At 33.3% G+C, this 14,840-nt stretch overlaps 2 protein-coding genes across 2 annotated transcripts; one reads left to right on the top strand and one right to left on the bottom strand.

The window, feature by feature from the left end:
* Window positions 1–2,243: 2,243 nt before the first annotated feature.
* Window positions 2,244–2,742, bottom strand: LOC119636789. The gene is made up of 3 exons (XM_038032395.1): window positions 2,654–2,742; window positions 2,465–2,576; window positions 2,244–2,402 (listed from the first exon to the last, which is right to left on the bottom strand). The coding sequence occupies exons 1-3, from the start codon at window positions 2,724–2,726 to the stop codon at window positions 2,297–2,299; spliced, it is 291 nt and encodes a 96-aa protein (XP_037888323.1). The 5' UTR covers window positions 2,727–2,742; the 3' UTR covers window positions 2,244–2,296.
* A 3,587-nt stretch (window positions 2,743–6,329) lies between these two features.
* On the top strand, window positions 6,330–7,351 carry LOC119636607. Its single transcript, XM_038032080.1, has 3 exons — window positions 6,330–6,457; window positions 6,521–6,937; window positions 7,019–7,351. The coding sequence occupies exons 1-3, from the start codon at window positions 6,446–6,448 to the stop codon at window positions 7,211–7,213; spliced, it is 624 nt and encodes a 207-aa protein (XP_037888008.1). The 5' UTR covers window positions 6,330–6,445; the 3' UTR covers window positions 7,214–7,351.
* The last annotated feature ends 7,489 nt before the right edge of the window (window positions 7,352–14,840 follow it).

The following is a 14,840-nucleotide window of genomic DNA, read 5'->3' on the forward strand; positions in this document are numbered from 1 at the left end:
ATTTTTCCCAAAGCTCAGATCAAAATCTAATGTACATACATTTTGTGCATTTTTGAGCTACGCAACTTCTCTAATGAATACAAAATTTTAAAAATTACCTAAACAATTGCTACATCACATGTGCCCATAACTTGTTCAGTTATATAAAGGAATTAATTATTCATCCAACAGTAGTAGTCACATTTAATATGATATAAGGGCAAAAATAATTGGAATAACGTTATGGCACATTCAGAGTAAACCAAAAAGCTTTTGAAGGAAAAAACTTAAATATAGTCTAATAGATATTAGTATAAATTAAATTTTTGCAAAAATTTGTACTATAACTGCAAACACAATTTCTATTGGGAAAGGGATATAACAGTTGTCGAAAGACTATAGCAAAATTTATTAACAACATCTTTATTGCGACCAATTTAGTAAGAAATGTTGAATCCCATACTAAGAAGCATGAATTTCCATTTTTCTTTTCTTTTTTTTTTTTGTAATCATCACCCTAGCATGGCATTCGCAATGCCCAGAAGATAGCTGCAGAGATTCTATAAAGTAAGTAGATTCTTAGTAAGCATTAAAATCGCAATTAATTTAAGCATATTCGCCTGTCCGTGTGTTGTAAATATTCTCCTACATTCCACTTATATGGGTAATTCTATAACATTTGCACAAGAAGTGCAAAAATTGGTCACTTCATCCCCCTGTTATCGAAATATTTTTTACCATTCTTCGGTAAAGGGTATATTCATATTGTCCAAACATTTGCGACGTCCTTCAGAAAACTCGCGAAGTATATGTATTCTTCGTCAGCTTCCAATTCTCGGTTTAAGCATGTCCGTCTGTCCATCTAGATATCTGTCCGCCTGTGTAATGTCGGCCACAAACATGAACAGATATCGACTTCAAATTTGGCGGAAACATTGAATATTGTACACAGATTGGTATGGGAAATGAGCCAAATCTGACGGAGGCCAACTTCTATAGTACTGCATAACCTGAGATTACCTTAGGTATGAAAATCAAAAAATCAAAAAGAAAAAAATTTATTTATTCTTCTCGTCATACTTATAAGCCACCAGACAAATAATGATAAAAATTTGCATATATGTCCTAAAATTCGTATCAAAATTGAAAAATCGCCGAGGCCCGTTCAGTAATGCATGCGTGCTCTTTAGAAGTGTCAAATGTGAAGTGAAGAGCCCATCTAACCTTACCTATCCTTCAGTTTGTCAACTTCTGTGGGTTTATGTGGCAAGTATTCTTCTAATCGTTTCAAACTTGACAAAAGCAATGGAGGTTGATGCAGGAAACTTCATGACAAAAGCTACAACATAATTTAAGAACATCTCTACACCGCTACAACACAAAATTAAAAACACCTCTGTTCTTGAGAATAAAAATATGGGTTTCCGCTCATTACTCATAAAACCTACAACAGACGTAGAGTTAAAAATTTTCACATCTATTTTGTGGGTAATCGTCCAATATTCATTGGAAAATGGAAAAAATCGGCCCATCAATAGCGTTTCCATATATAACCAAATTTCATTTTCAATGCTTTTTGTTTTTGTTTTAAGAAAAAGTTGATGATTATAAAAGATCCAGTCAGATTCCCTTTTAATATGCTTACCTGTTTTCTAAATAAATGTAGGAAGACCATTCCGTACTTGGTGAAGGCAATTACACTTTAAAAGAACCTTGGTTTCGTTTCAATAATTCGATGAAAAGGTGTGGCTTGTTGATCTCTTACCGAATTGATTCTAAAGATAAAACGAGTTTTCGTTAACGGTGTCAGGTAAAGCTCTTCATCTTTTGTCCTTTCATGTCTTGCTAATACAAAGTCATGCTTATACACTACTTTCGTTACAACAAACGAAATAGATTGCTAGGACCTAATGATGATTTTAAATCACGGTCGGGCATAACTTGTAAAACTTGTTGCAAAGCCAATGAAATTTTATAATGAAATAGTGGGAGACTTCCAGGCAAATTTTAAAGGTCAAGAGTAAAGGGGACTTCTTTGGCAAAGCCAGTGTAAGTAGTAAAATTTGTAAATGATCTTCTCAATGAGGATGAGAATGTATTTAAATAATGAAAAAATATTCTAAATAATCCTTAATATTAAAAATGAAAATTAAAAAAAATGTTTTCTATTTTTTTTTAAAATTTTTAAATTTTCATAAAATTTTTCATAAATATTTTTGGTTTTTTTTTTTTTTTTTTTTAAATTTTTAATTTTTCAAAAAATTTTTCATAAATATTTTTGGTTTTTTTTTTTTTTTGTAAATTGAAAGCTTTTCATTCATCTTGCATCTGCACATTTCCAATGGGGACAACACTTGGGATATGTTTTTGTTAGATCCACTGGAACAAATGTACAGTCTTTAGGGCTATAAGCGTTTGGGCAACTGGAACAATGTGAAAAAGTGTAAAAAATTTTATAAATTCTTAAACACTTTAATCCTCTTACTTTTCTATCTCGTATTCATCGTAACGATTCCCTACACATACCACTTGACTGCATTTGCCCGGAACAGTTTTAGCTTCACCCTTTTTTAAGACCAAACCATAAACCTCACAATCTAAATTTTTTTAAAAATTTTTTGCTTTTTTATAAAAAAATATTGAAATTTTCAAAAAGACATTTTCATTTTTTTACCGCCATAGCAAGTTTCTAGCTTAAACATTAATAATGTACTAATTAATAACAATAAGGTAACTAATTGCTTCATTTTTTGCAAAATAAAATTATATATATATATATATTTTTTTTTTATTTAGTTTTTTATTTTTTATAAAATTTAGATTAAAATTAAAGACTTTAAACGCTCGCGTATTAGTTCAAACTATGGAGGACTACTGCGAATTCTGAAGAATAAATAAGTAAAATGTCTTGTTTTGTTTTGACGATTGATGTCTAGATTAATGGGTTACGAAATGACAGCGTTTCGTAAAAAAAAAAAAACATAGAATTTTGTAAGAATCTGGAACATGCGATAACCTTAATAAAGTTTTAATTAATTTTTTTTCAATGCACTAGACCGATAAGCTGCTTCTAACGTCAGTATACGTCAGTATCGGTTTATTGTGAAGACTTAGTCATGCTGTTTTAAATGTAGCGAAGATCAGAACCAGAAATGTTGGGATTTCTGAAAATTCCAATAATTTCTTTACTTTTATTCAACTTTACGTTTATTAAATTTCTCATCCCTTTCGTAACATCCATATGCCCTTCTTATATATGTATATATATATATATAAATTGTCATCCGCGTAAAAGTTTAAACTAACTTTGCTGGCTTCGTTTCTCAAAAGCTGTATAAGTTAAAATATTTCAAATGATCTAGTTAGAGTAAAAATTGCGTAGCAGCTACAAACTCGAATCGTAAGTAACGTAACGTAACGTAACGTAACGTAAGCGGCCACCTGTTGGTGGAAATACTACAAAAGATAAATGTATTAAAAAAATTGTTATCCAACTTAAATATTGCTTTTAGGTTACTTTGATACGATGATTAGGATCATGGTTACGACAACATTTCCGTTCGCTGGAGCGGTTTGTAAAGTTATTCACTGTAGATTTTTCTCCCGTCTTCTTTTTTTGGGGTGGGGGAGGGTATGTGGCGATGGCCAGAAAGAAATGGAGCACAAGAGAGAGAGAAAGAGAGAGAGAGGGAATGGCGAAAGCTTAGTCCGTTCGTGTTACGCCTCTACTGACTAATCAGTCACTATAGCTACGAGTTGCTTCTATACAGAAGGGTCATCAAAGCTAAGAGGAAGTGTAAATCCGCCAATACCGAATCTTATCTGCTGGTTCACGTGCCAAACCATGTTATATAAAAAATCGATACTTTGGCTCGGTGTCAGATCTGATTAGATTGAACCCAACCAACGTAATACTTTTGGCAGCTCGTGAATAGGTTTTTTTAAAGTTGTTTCAGACAGACAGAAGAGTTATAGTTTTAAATATCTTGAAATGCTTGGCAGTAGTTTACACTCCTTTTCATTTCCTTCATTCGACTTTATTCGCCAATGACTTCTGTCTTAAGCTACATTTGGCTCAAAAATTTGTACAAACATTTATTAGGATCTTATGAAAATGTTTTCCATCGATAGTTAGGAATTTTGAGAGCTTTTAGCGCTATCAGTGTCGCTGATCTTTTAATAAATTCTAGTACGAGCCTGATCGCTATATACGGTACAGGTTCTTCCTTCGATAAATAGCGGATTTCGGTGATATTATAGTTACATTCCGTTCAAGTCTCATTGGTAAAAGGTTTCTGCTTGCAAAGCACTTTTGTTCAGCCAAATTTACCGAATCATGCCTTGCGACGCAGGTTAACACCTTTTCTAATTTGTGTCTTCATTTGTGAATTCTATCATCTGAAAAGTTTGCAAGTAACAGCCGCTCTTCCGAAATCGAACTCTTAGCGTATATATATATATATACGAGTGCAAGTGCTATGATATTCAAAAAAGTGAAAATTAAGCGAATAAAATAAATAAAACTTGCATTTATATTTTAGGATAAAGAGTATTTAAGATTCGCCTAACGAGTGAATTACAACTTTTCTGCTTAATGAAATTCAACTTAAGCGACTAAAAAAGCACGATTTAAAGCAACGTCCAAGCCGGATAATTAAAATCATTAAAATAAATATTTATGCACTTTTTAGGTGCCTTTAATGCAAATTAATATGTTTTTTTTTGTTTCGTTTTGTTGTCAGTTTTAGTTAATTAAAAACACAATTGTTTTCATCCATAAATTTAAGGGATTTATAAATAAATTTTGCAAAAAATATAAAACCAGTTTCGCTCTTGAGAAGAGAAAAAAAGTTTCTCAAATTTTAATGCAAGTAAAGCTTTTGTTAACAGAGAGTGAGAAAGCGAGGGAGAGGCAGAGAAGAAGATTTAAATGTTATAAAAGTTACCAAAGATCGTGAAAAAATTATTCCCAAAAATTGTAGAAAAAGTTTTGAAAAGAAATTGTGTTTTTTTTTTTCTCTGTGACATGTTAGATATGAAATGAGAAAGGATTCGTCTCAGTTCACTTTTCACTCAAATCGTTTTCTACAGCGTTTTCGAGTATATTTCATTTTTCGTTTCTTAATGTTGCACCACTACTACTACTACTCCTACTCTTACTTATCTACTGTTTGTTTACTCCTTCTTGCACTTCTTGGGCGGAAATAATAGGAAAGGTGGATAAAGGGGAAAGCGGAATGGGTAATACATAAAAAGAAGGCAGAAAGCTTTACATTCTTTCATCCTATCCCCGAAGAATGACTTTAAATTAAGAACAATTAGAACTTCATTCATGACTTATTTCGCAAGAGGAAGAAAAGGAAGAAACATAATAAAGCTGCTTACTACTTACTTCTACCTTTTCTTTTGTTATCACCAAACACTAAGAGGATTTTCTCTCTCTCTCTCTCTCTCTCTCTCCCCTATTCGCGTAACGCATTGGCGGTAAGAAAGAAGTGAGTAAAGAGAAGATAAGAAGGCCGCAACTTAATGGGTGTGCGCCCAATCGGTCAGAGCTATCTCTTTACCTACTTTCAAAATAGTTTCCTAAGTATTATTATTATTATTATTATTATTATTATTATTATTATAAATTTAGCCAGAGAATAAATTCTAAGTCTTAAAAGCACTAGCATCTAAGACTTTCGGCTTTTATTAAAAACTCTACCGCACTTGGGTTTGAAGCCACGACTTTTGAGTTGCTAGTCGAGACTCTTGCCTACTCCGCCACTCAGGCGGAGTTTTCTACGTAACTAATAATCAACTGACTCCTTTTTCACTAAAGAATCTCTCGCGCTTCAAGCAAACTAAACTAGAGTTCATTTTTCTTACATAATGACAGTTAACGATAATTCAGTGCTTAAAAGAAATGAAAGAAGAAATCTGAAATGATGAACGTAAGAGTTGCAATTCTTACCGTATGTCCATTATGTCATTAATCAGATTAGTTGAACTTAAGCTTGGTTAGACGAATTCCCATCAAAAACGAAATCAAAGCATTGAGAAAAGAAAAATTGATTAGAAAACAAAAAAAAAAAAAAAAAAATTCCCTCCCCTTGCCTAAGATGTAATAGCTTACATACGTAGCGAAATAAAAATGTGGAGTTTCATAAGCGAAAACCAAATACGCAATAATGCGTTTATTACAAATATTTAACGCATCTTATATGTAAAATTTTTTTACATGGCTTTTTCGCTCATATGCCTTTGGCAACATTATGTTCAAGAGAAATTTCTCTTTTTCAATTTATTGTAAAGTTTTCAAAAGCTTCAAAATTTAGTGGTCAGACAGGTATGTTTAAAATATTATGCGATTGATATTTAAAACGGATTTTTCGTTTATGAACACAATGATTGCGTTTCTCAAATACCGAGACGAGATTAGTGTAAACATAAACGTGTTACTGTTAACTTATTAGACGGAAAAATGCAATTATTTGTAAGTAATTTTTTTTTTTATTTTTTTCTGATAAAAATCTAATTAAAATAATATCAAGAAAAGATTTTCGTAACATTTTGCTTAACCTTGAGTTGGGCTGATGTCTCCCATATTGTGGGTAATGAACACGATCATCAACATCATCATCATCATCATCATCATTATGAGAGTACAACTTCACCGCCCGGACCACCGAATCCGTACGTGTTTAGTTATCAAGCTGGCCGAGCACCCGGACATGTCGATCGTCAACATACTGAAGTTTCCGACGGTACCGGTGTAGTGCGTGGTGCTTTTTCATATGTGGATCCCAAAAATCAGGTACGCACTGTGCAATACGTAGCCGATGAACATGGTTTTCATCCTCAACTAAGTCATGAATTGGAGGATAGTGAAGCGGTTAAAGCAGCTAAACAAAGACACTTTGACTTATATAATCGAATTGCGCAAGAGCATGCAGCTGGAGGTGTACCGGCGGCGGTAAGCTTTAAAAGAAAGCTCTCCTCATTCATAGTTTCAATTCGTGTAAAATTTTCGAATTTTTAAAAAAAAAAAAAATAGGTTTCACAAGCAGGACCTCAACAAAGCGAAGCAGTGATAAAAGCGACCAACAAACATTTGAGTTTATATGAACGTATAGCTGCTCAGCATGCTGCGATAGGAGCCCAACATGAGGCTGCCCGTTTGGCCTTTGAAGCGACTTCTGAGCATAGCATACAACCCGAAGATAATAGCGTTTATTATCAAAAACATTAAAAGGCTATTCAACACTATTTCAAAGGAAGCGAATCAATCCTAAGTTTTAGTTAATTGAAATTGTTCAAAAACTCTTTCATTCATGCTCTTTTTGTGTGTTATTTAAAATAAATGAATTCAACGGCCTTCTGCATATAATGTTTCTATTTTACTTTCGTGGAAGGTTTGTGCATTGCCCGCATTCTTTCCTCCTGCATTTCATTTTCATATCAAACGATTTTCCGCAGTTTAAAATATTCATTATTCACTTCGTCATCTATTTTGAGTTCTATGCCTTCTTCCTTGTACAATGTCAACGTTACCGTTAGCGTTTCGTTGTCGTTTCTTTTTTCATTCCTGACATTAAATGTCGGACATTTTTGGTTTATATCTGTCCTGCCACTAATCATGCCGTCATTTCGTTAATAGTCGCCATAAGTAGGTTTTGTTTAATAAAATTTCAACTGACATTTATAATTAATATTGTGTCATCTCCTTTGTCTTTTTTCTTCTTCTTCTTCTTCTTTTTCATTTTGTTACATCTATTCATGGCATTCTCTCTTCATCCGTCGCTATTGTTTTTCTAGTTTTCATAAATTCTTAGTTGCATGCTTAGCTGTGTATATGCTGCTTACTAACTAACTAACTAACTAACCTTGCGTTATATGTTCGCATTGCTGTGGCTTCAGTTTAGTGCACTTCTTCTTTTGGCATCATTTCTCTCGTGAAGGTCGTTGAGTGTATTTATTACTGGTGTCTGTTGCGCTCTTCTCTTCTTTTGTTTGTTATTTTAGAAAAATGCAAAAAAAAAAAAAAAAACAACTCTAAGAAATGAAATTTTTGTTTATAGAACAGAGAAAGGTCATTCATTTAAGTCTGGCGTACATATTTGTTTTTGTTGTTCTACTAGTTTCGTTTAACATATCCGTCGGGCTTAACTTGAACTTGTCATTTTAATAATAAATATGATAGGAATTAAAAATTCATAATTCAATGAATTGATTTTCGACTCGAGGTGAGAAGAAGATACATTAGTGAACGAAAAAGCTTTTAATCACAACAAGTCCGATTAGCGAATGAATTTAAAATCTTAATCATTATTATTAGATAAGAAATCTATATTTGTACGCAGAGCGTAACTTGAATGCTTTTGATTTAAACAAATTTTCAAAAATCACTTTTTTTTTTTTTGTTTTTTTTGATTATTATTATTATTTATAAGACGATCGGCTAAATGTCTACATACACTTTACTCTGAACAAACGTTCAAACGTGCTTCTCGTTCTGCAAGTTAAATTACATACGCAATGTACAGAATACGAACGATTTTGTTTTAACGAATTTTTTTTTTTTTTTTCTGGTTTCGTTTCAAGGAAATAGAAGAGTAGCAATATTTATTTATGTGTCATGTACCACTTGTGATACAGGGCTATATAAAGTTTATGCGTACGTAGACAACGTCCAGAAGAACTTGCGATGCACTTGTACTTTATTATGCCGATATATTCATAATCATTTTCAGAATCGGTCTGCACTTTGCTGCATGTCTGCCTGTCTGTCTGTCTGTACGTCCGCGTTTTAATGTTTAGTCTATAGATCGCAATTTTTGAAATATTTCGACGAATAACGCCTTACTTTGAAAATTTCTTATATGAATAATTCTAGTGTGATAGTGTAGGGTATTTAATGGTGGGCCATCCCTCGTTATAATGTTGTTACTTAATAGTAGCTTTCTTTATGTGCCTTTGTGTCCAGCGGTGAAAATCTATTTTAAATTCAGTTTGACACACTTAATTCCCAGTGGCAGTGGATTATGAAGCCATGCAGTCATTTTGTTCGTGATAAACGCAGTCGTCGTAAACAGTTAGCGGATTGTCTAATAAACGCCTAAGCAAAAGCGAGTAAGCTTTTTTCTTTTCCTTGTTGGCCAATAGCGGGATTTCTGCGGTGGCTGTACTAGATCCAAATCGCTAGATTAGCGCTTGCTAGTGTGGAATTGTATTGCAAGCTTGCTTCACTCCTAGAAAGGCAGAGGTGTTTCGTTCAACTTGTTCCTCTTTGGCACTCCGCGAGTAATCAATTTTGACGCGGTGACCGGCGTCTTCTCACTCCATGTGCCATCGGATGCCATTTGGTCACGTCTTCATGGCAGCCACCCACTTCTAGTGTCAGCTGCCCATCTACGTGTAGTTTAAGTAACCGCTTTGTCACTTTTAAGTTTGATATACGCGCTTACCTACAAACTCCTGACAAACAATATAAATGCCAGAAAATCCGTGCGTAGTGTAAATATTTCCAGCTAATGGCGGTGAATGCAAGCAGCAGATGGGCCTTGTTGAGGATTCATAGAATGAAAAATGTTGTTTTAGACTTGGCTTAAGCATAACCCAAAAACTTTGTCAGACCTTTTGACGCTGTCTGACACAACGTACTTATCCTTAAGACGACTATTGCTAATATATCGGTGTATTTGTTGACGATCATTAGAAGTTTTTTTAACAAACCGTCAATATTTGTATCAATATGAATAAGCAGCCTTATCATTTGCATGATATTCGGGTCGGTGTTCCTCAGGGTTTGCTGTTGGGACTGTTACTGCATATGTGATATCATTCAGATGTTCGAAAAATTCGATCATATTGCAATCTTCTTTTCGGCCCTTCATGCTCGGGACATGTTGTAGAATTTACATAATTGTTCCAACGATATTTCTGAATCCTGCCAATCTTCAAACATTTGCAAGAAAAAGGTTTAAGCGGAGACATTCAGTGTATGTAGACTATCAGATATTTGAGTGTTACTTTAGATAAAAATGTACTTTCAACGCATCCTGAATGCTGTTCAGTTTTGTTCAAAGGACAAAAACTCTCTATTAAAAGTGTTTATTCGGTATTATATACATAATAGAAAATTGGTACTAAATCTCATCTAAGACGAATTCGTGCAAGGGCTTTGTGAAGAATATGTTCTCGAGGCCACATCAACAAACTGTAAGGAGTACATGGCATCAAGTACCATGATAAAGCTGTCTATGAATCTAGTATGTGTCCAAATCAGATCGGCACGTAATTATTTTATAAATGAAAGGTTTGGGAACCGTTGTTCTATGTTACTTAATCATTATTTGGCTAATTTCGAGTAATATTCGAGTAGCGTGACTTGAAAATTTGGAGCCCTTTCTTCTACCCTTCATCGAAACATGAAAAGGTATCTTCAATTTGTCAAAAGATTTACAACGTCCAGAAAAAAAGCTTCAGAAACCTCAAAAAGTATGTATACTGCTGATCAGAATGAAAATTAGAATCGATTCTAGCATGTCCGTCTGTCCGTCCGAATTATATTTCTTGTCAACATTTTCCTGGTCACAAAAAAAAAAGTTACCAACTTCGAATTGCGTACAAAGGTAGGACCTTCTCACATGCAGGTTGGTATTGAAAATGGGCCAAATCGGTCGACGGAATTGCCTACAACACCATGAAATGAAGACTTGTGCTTTTCAAAGGTAATGATATGTTTTCTACTTAAAACCCATAAGCTACAGTGGATAAAAACACAACAATTTGCACGTATGTGTGATGCTGTAGCATCTGTACAAAAACCGGAAATATTGGCCACGCCTACTTAATACTACAATTACAAAAATTTTTTTTTTTTTCGATACCATTATATTGTGCAGAGGTCAACTTGAAAAGCTCTATTAAGTATATAAATTTTTGGCCTCAATAAAATTCCTAAACACGCTTGCCTTTCGTCTGCTTGTCTGCGCAACTATGTAGTATCAGTGATAAACAATATCTCGCTTGCGAAAATGAAGGCAGAGCTTTCGGATTCGCAAAAGAATTTGAAAATGGTTTGAATCGACCAAATGGTTCGCCTACAATGGCCGCACGCCTGTGAACATCTACGCTTTCCCTGTTTCTTGTTTGTTATACATAAAGAACCACACATACCCCATATAAATTTTCCTTTTTTTTTAAAGTCTTTTTAGAATAAAGATGATGAGTACTAAAGAGTCGATCACGATTGAATATAATTTTCTTACTTGTCCCTTTTGATTGCTTTACATTATTGCCCATCTTATTGCATTTTGATTATTTTTACAAAATTTTTCTTTCTTATTTATTTCTTCTTTTTCCTTCTCAGCTTTTTTTAAAGTATTCCTAGTTATCTTTCAGATTTTACGATTTTGTTGGCTTATCTTTTCTGAGGACAGAATGTTTAAATACAAATAAAGAAATAATATAAAAAGTTCATGTAGTGAGTTTTACTCCTGAATGATACGAAAAAAAAAAAACATATACATATGTAGAAGTGAATGCCTCGATAATTGCATTTGCAACCAATACGTCCAAAGTAATTTGTTATTACTCTTCTATGAAACATGGAAATGAAGTCATGCTGTGTCAAAAATTCTTATCATAAACGTAGAAGGCCATTTAAGAGGGATATGAAATAGTTTCTCTACCATATCAAGTGCACAAAGTTCAATAATAAGTTAATTAAATGACATGAAAATATGATTCGAAAATTTTTGCAAAAAAAATGTATTTAAATGGAAACGTAAATGTGTTACGGTGACCTATTTATTTACAAATGCAATTCAGCTATAAATAAAATAGAGCGTTAAAAATAAATTTTAAGTGGAACAGTACGACTTAACTCGTTTAAATAATAACAAATAAGAAATTTATATTCCACTGTAACCGAATCTTTTATAGCCATCGCGATGATCGTAAAAGAGACCAAAAAAAAAAAAAAAAGGAAAGATTAAATTTCTGTATTTTACATTATTGGGAAGGCGTGGTTAATTTTCTTTATTTTTGTGAAATAAAAGTGAAAAAAAGTTCATATTGTGTGTGTGTGTGTGTGTGTGTGTGTGTGTGTTGCAGGTTTGTACGTAACGAGCGAAATATACGGAAGGTAAAGATATTTCCACTTTATGTTGCATTGCAAACCCCTGGTGGATCCTTTTCAACTTGTTTTACAAACTCGAAGACATTGTCTTGGATTCGCGGACATGCATAAATCGATTTGTTGTTGATCAAAAATATGTACACTTTATGGGATCGCTGGGGCTTTTCATTGAATGTTGGAAACGTTTCGACAGTATGGATATAACCCTCATCCTGCGGTGATGGGTGTAAAAGACATATATACATGTAGAATAGGGGCAATTTCATAGCCGTATAGATCTAAGACAGGAATAGACGATGTTTTAAAAATTACTTGATAACATTAACAAAATTCGATACTGAGATAATATACTAAATGTCATTAAGATTAATCCAAAGAATCCTGAATCAATTGGAAGGCTTGTAATTATATTCACCTTAGTGAAATTTTATCAAAATAAAATCTCTAGGATAAGGTAAACGAACATTGAAATTTATCTCTGTTAATGAAACCGTTAAGACAATTGTAGCATTTATTGAATTAATTAAAACGGAAACGGCTAGGATAAACTTACGTAATAGTCTAGTCGACTTTCATAAGGTGGCCAGGGAGACTAACGAATCCCATTCCATATGCTTAAGGGCGGAGAACACAGCCGAAAAGTAAGAATTGCTTTTGAAGAGAACAATTGTAGGAAGCAGGCAACACGACATAGCATGGCATAGTCAAATATTGAATTCTTGCTGGTCATGTCTACATCTTTCATTACTTTGCGAATGTGTGCGGACGATATGCAAATTTTCCATTTCTGCTATACCAAGGGTGTAGCAAGCCTTCAATCTGACATAAATTAACTGATCTCCCTTGTACGGTATTAAGATCAGTGGTATGACGGTTGTATTCCTTTTCCTATTAGGTTTAATAGCTTGGAAGCTATCCCGGATTCAAAGTTGAGAATCAACTTATCTGTCGATAAAGCTAAATAGCTTGAGAACTAAAGGCTTAACAGACAGTCAAAGGAATTCTCTGATATCTATATTTTTTAACCGCTTATATACTATTCTTGTAAGAGCAATATTAGAATACTACCCGTTGTCTGGAAACGAAACTTCAGATATCATCTAGATCTAATCGAATTGGTCCAATGAAACTTTTTACTTTTTGTTGTATCTGTGTGTAGGGTGGGATTCTCATTTACAGTTAGTTTCCGCTTAATGAAAGAAGCGCGATCTTGGGCGCGGTTCTTATTGCGTAAGTAATTGAAGCATAATCTCTTTACGTTGTCACTTCCAAGAATCTCATTTAATACATCTTGTGGATTTACTAAGTATCACAATGCAGCAGAAACTACCAGCTTCATAATCGTTTTCGGATACTATTAACAATGTCTTAAGATAAGTGATGGTACGGATGCCGGTACCCCTATGTGCCATTCTATTATTTTAAATTGACTTCAATAATATCTAATAATGATTTTTTCATTTAGCTTCTGATGCATTGAATTCCTTTATATTATCCTTGATCTCTTTGTATAAAGGATATACTTATTTTGTCATAATGCTTGCACGACTCGAACGGAAGTTTCAGAGTGCCTGTAAAGCATATATATTTGTGATCAACGTGAACTTCTGAATACACTTAGTCAAGTCTGCGACGTATGTTGTTGACACGCTTATGATGGTACAAATTTGGATGACGACCTTAAATTTGGTAAGAACAACATAAGTTTTTGCAGATGGACCGAAAACGTCAATGCACCCACCGACAGTAAGGAACAGAACTCTGTTTCTTTAAGACAAAATTTGTGGAATTTTGATCATTACTCATAATTTATGAAAGATAGAAGTTTGAAATGTTCCGGATTTACTTTACGGGGCTCTCTATTGTTCACGTTCAAAAATTGAAAAAAGAAATGATCAAAATTTTCATACTTTTGATTTTTTTTACGTTTTCGATTTCTTGCTCAAAAGGGAAATTAAACAGATAGTTGGAAATTATTCTATGGAGGATTTCTTTTTTCTTACCAGCACAATTAATTATATATCAAATAAAAGAGTAAAATGAAGAGTAAAATGCTACAATCTACATGTTTTCATTCTAAATTACATATGGCGATCGTCACGACGTGGAGGATTAATTTGCTCTTGACAAGCCAATCGATATGGGTCTTAAATAAGGCAGTTTGTAAAGCAGAGTAATTTTCTTTTCAAATATATTTTAAGCTCATAATGGTTTTCATAAAAAGCGTTTGTATATATGTATACGTCAAGTAAGATAAAAAAAATTGATTATTCTAAATAAAATTTCTCACCGATTGGCTTAAACCTTCTAAAATTCCTTAATACCAATTTACTAATATTAAGTCGCTATACCGGTTTTATCCTACCGCAGCGAGTAAGATGAATGTTGGATGCCATATAAGATTTGGCGCGAACCGAATATGAATCTCTTACTTATAATTAGTGTACACAAGCATGGTCGCCTTCAATTCGTTAATTTCCATAGATGTACCGAATTTACATTAAATTTTTTTTTTTGGAAATTTAAGTATATGACGCTATCATTCGTTATTATAATAATTCTCTGATCATTTCAACTATTGTTCTTAATCCCATTTAGTTATTAAGATAATTAAGAATCGATTGCTAATCAGTTATTTGTAGGTGACCGTTGAATAAATAAACTTTAAAAAAATAAAAAGAAGAACAAAACAAAACGTAATTGTCAACTAATAGATAAAAAGATTTACTTTGCG

This window comes from Glossina fuscipes, unplaced genomic scaffold (genome assembly GCF_014805625.2).
Source record: "Glossina fuscipes isolate IAEA_lab_2018 unplaced genomic scaffold, Yale_Gfus_2 28, whole genome shotgun sequence".
Classification (NCBI taxonomy): domain Eukaryota; kingdom Metazoa; phylum Arthropoda; class Insecta; order Diptera; family Glossinidae; genus Glossina; species Glossina fuscipes.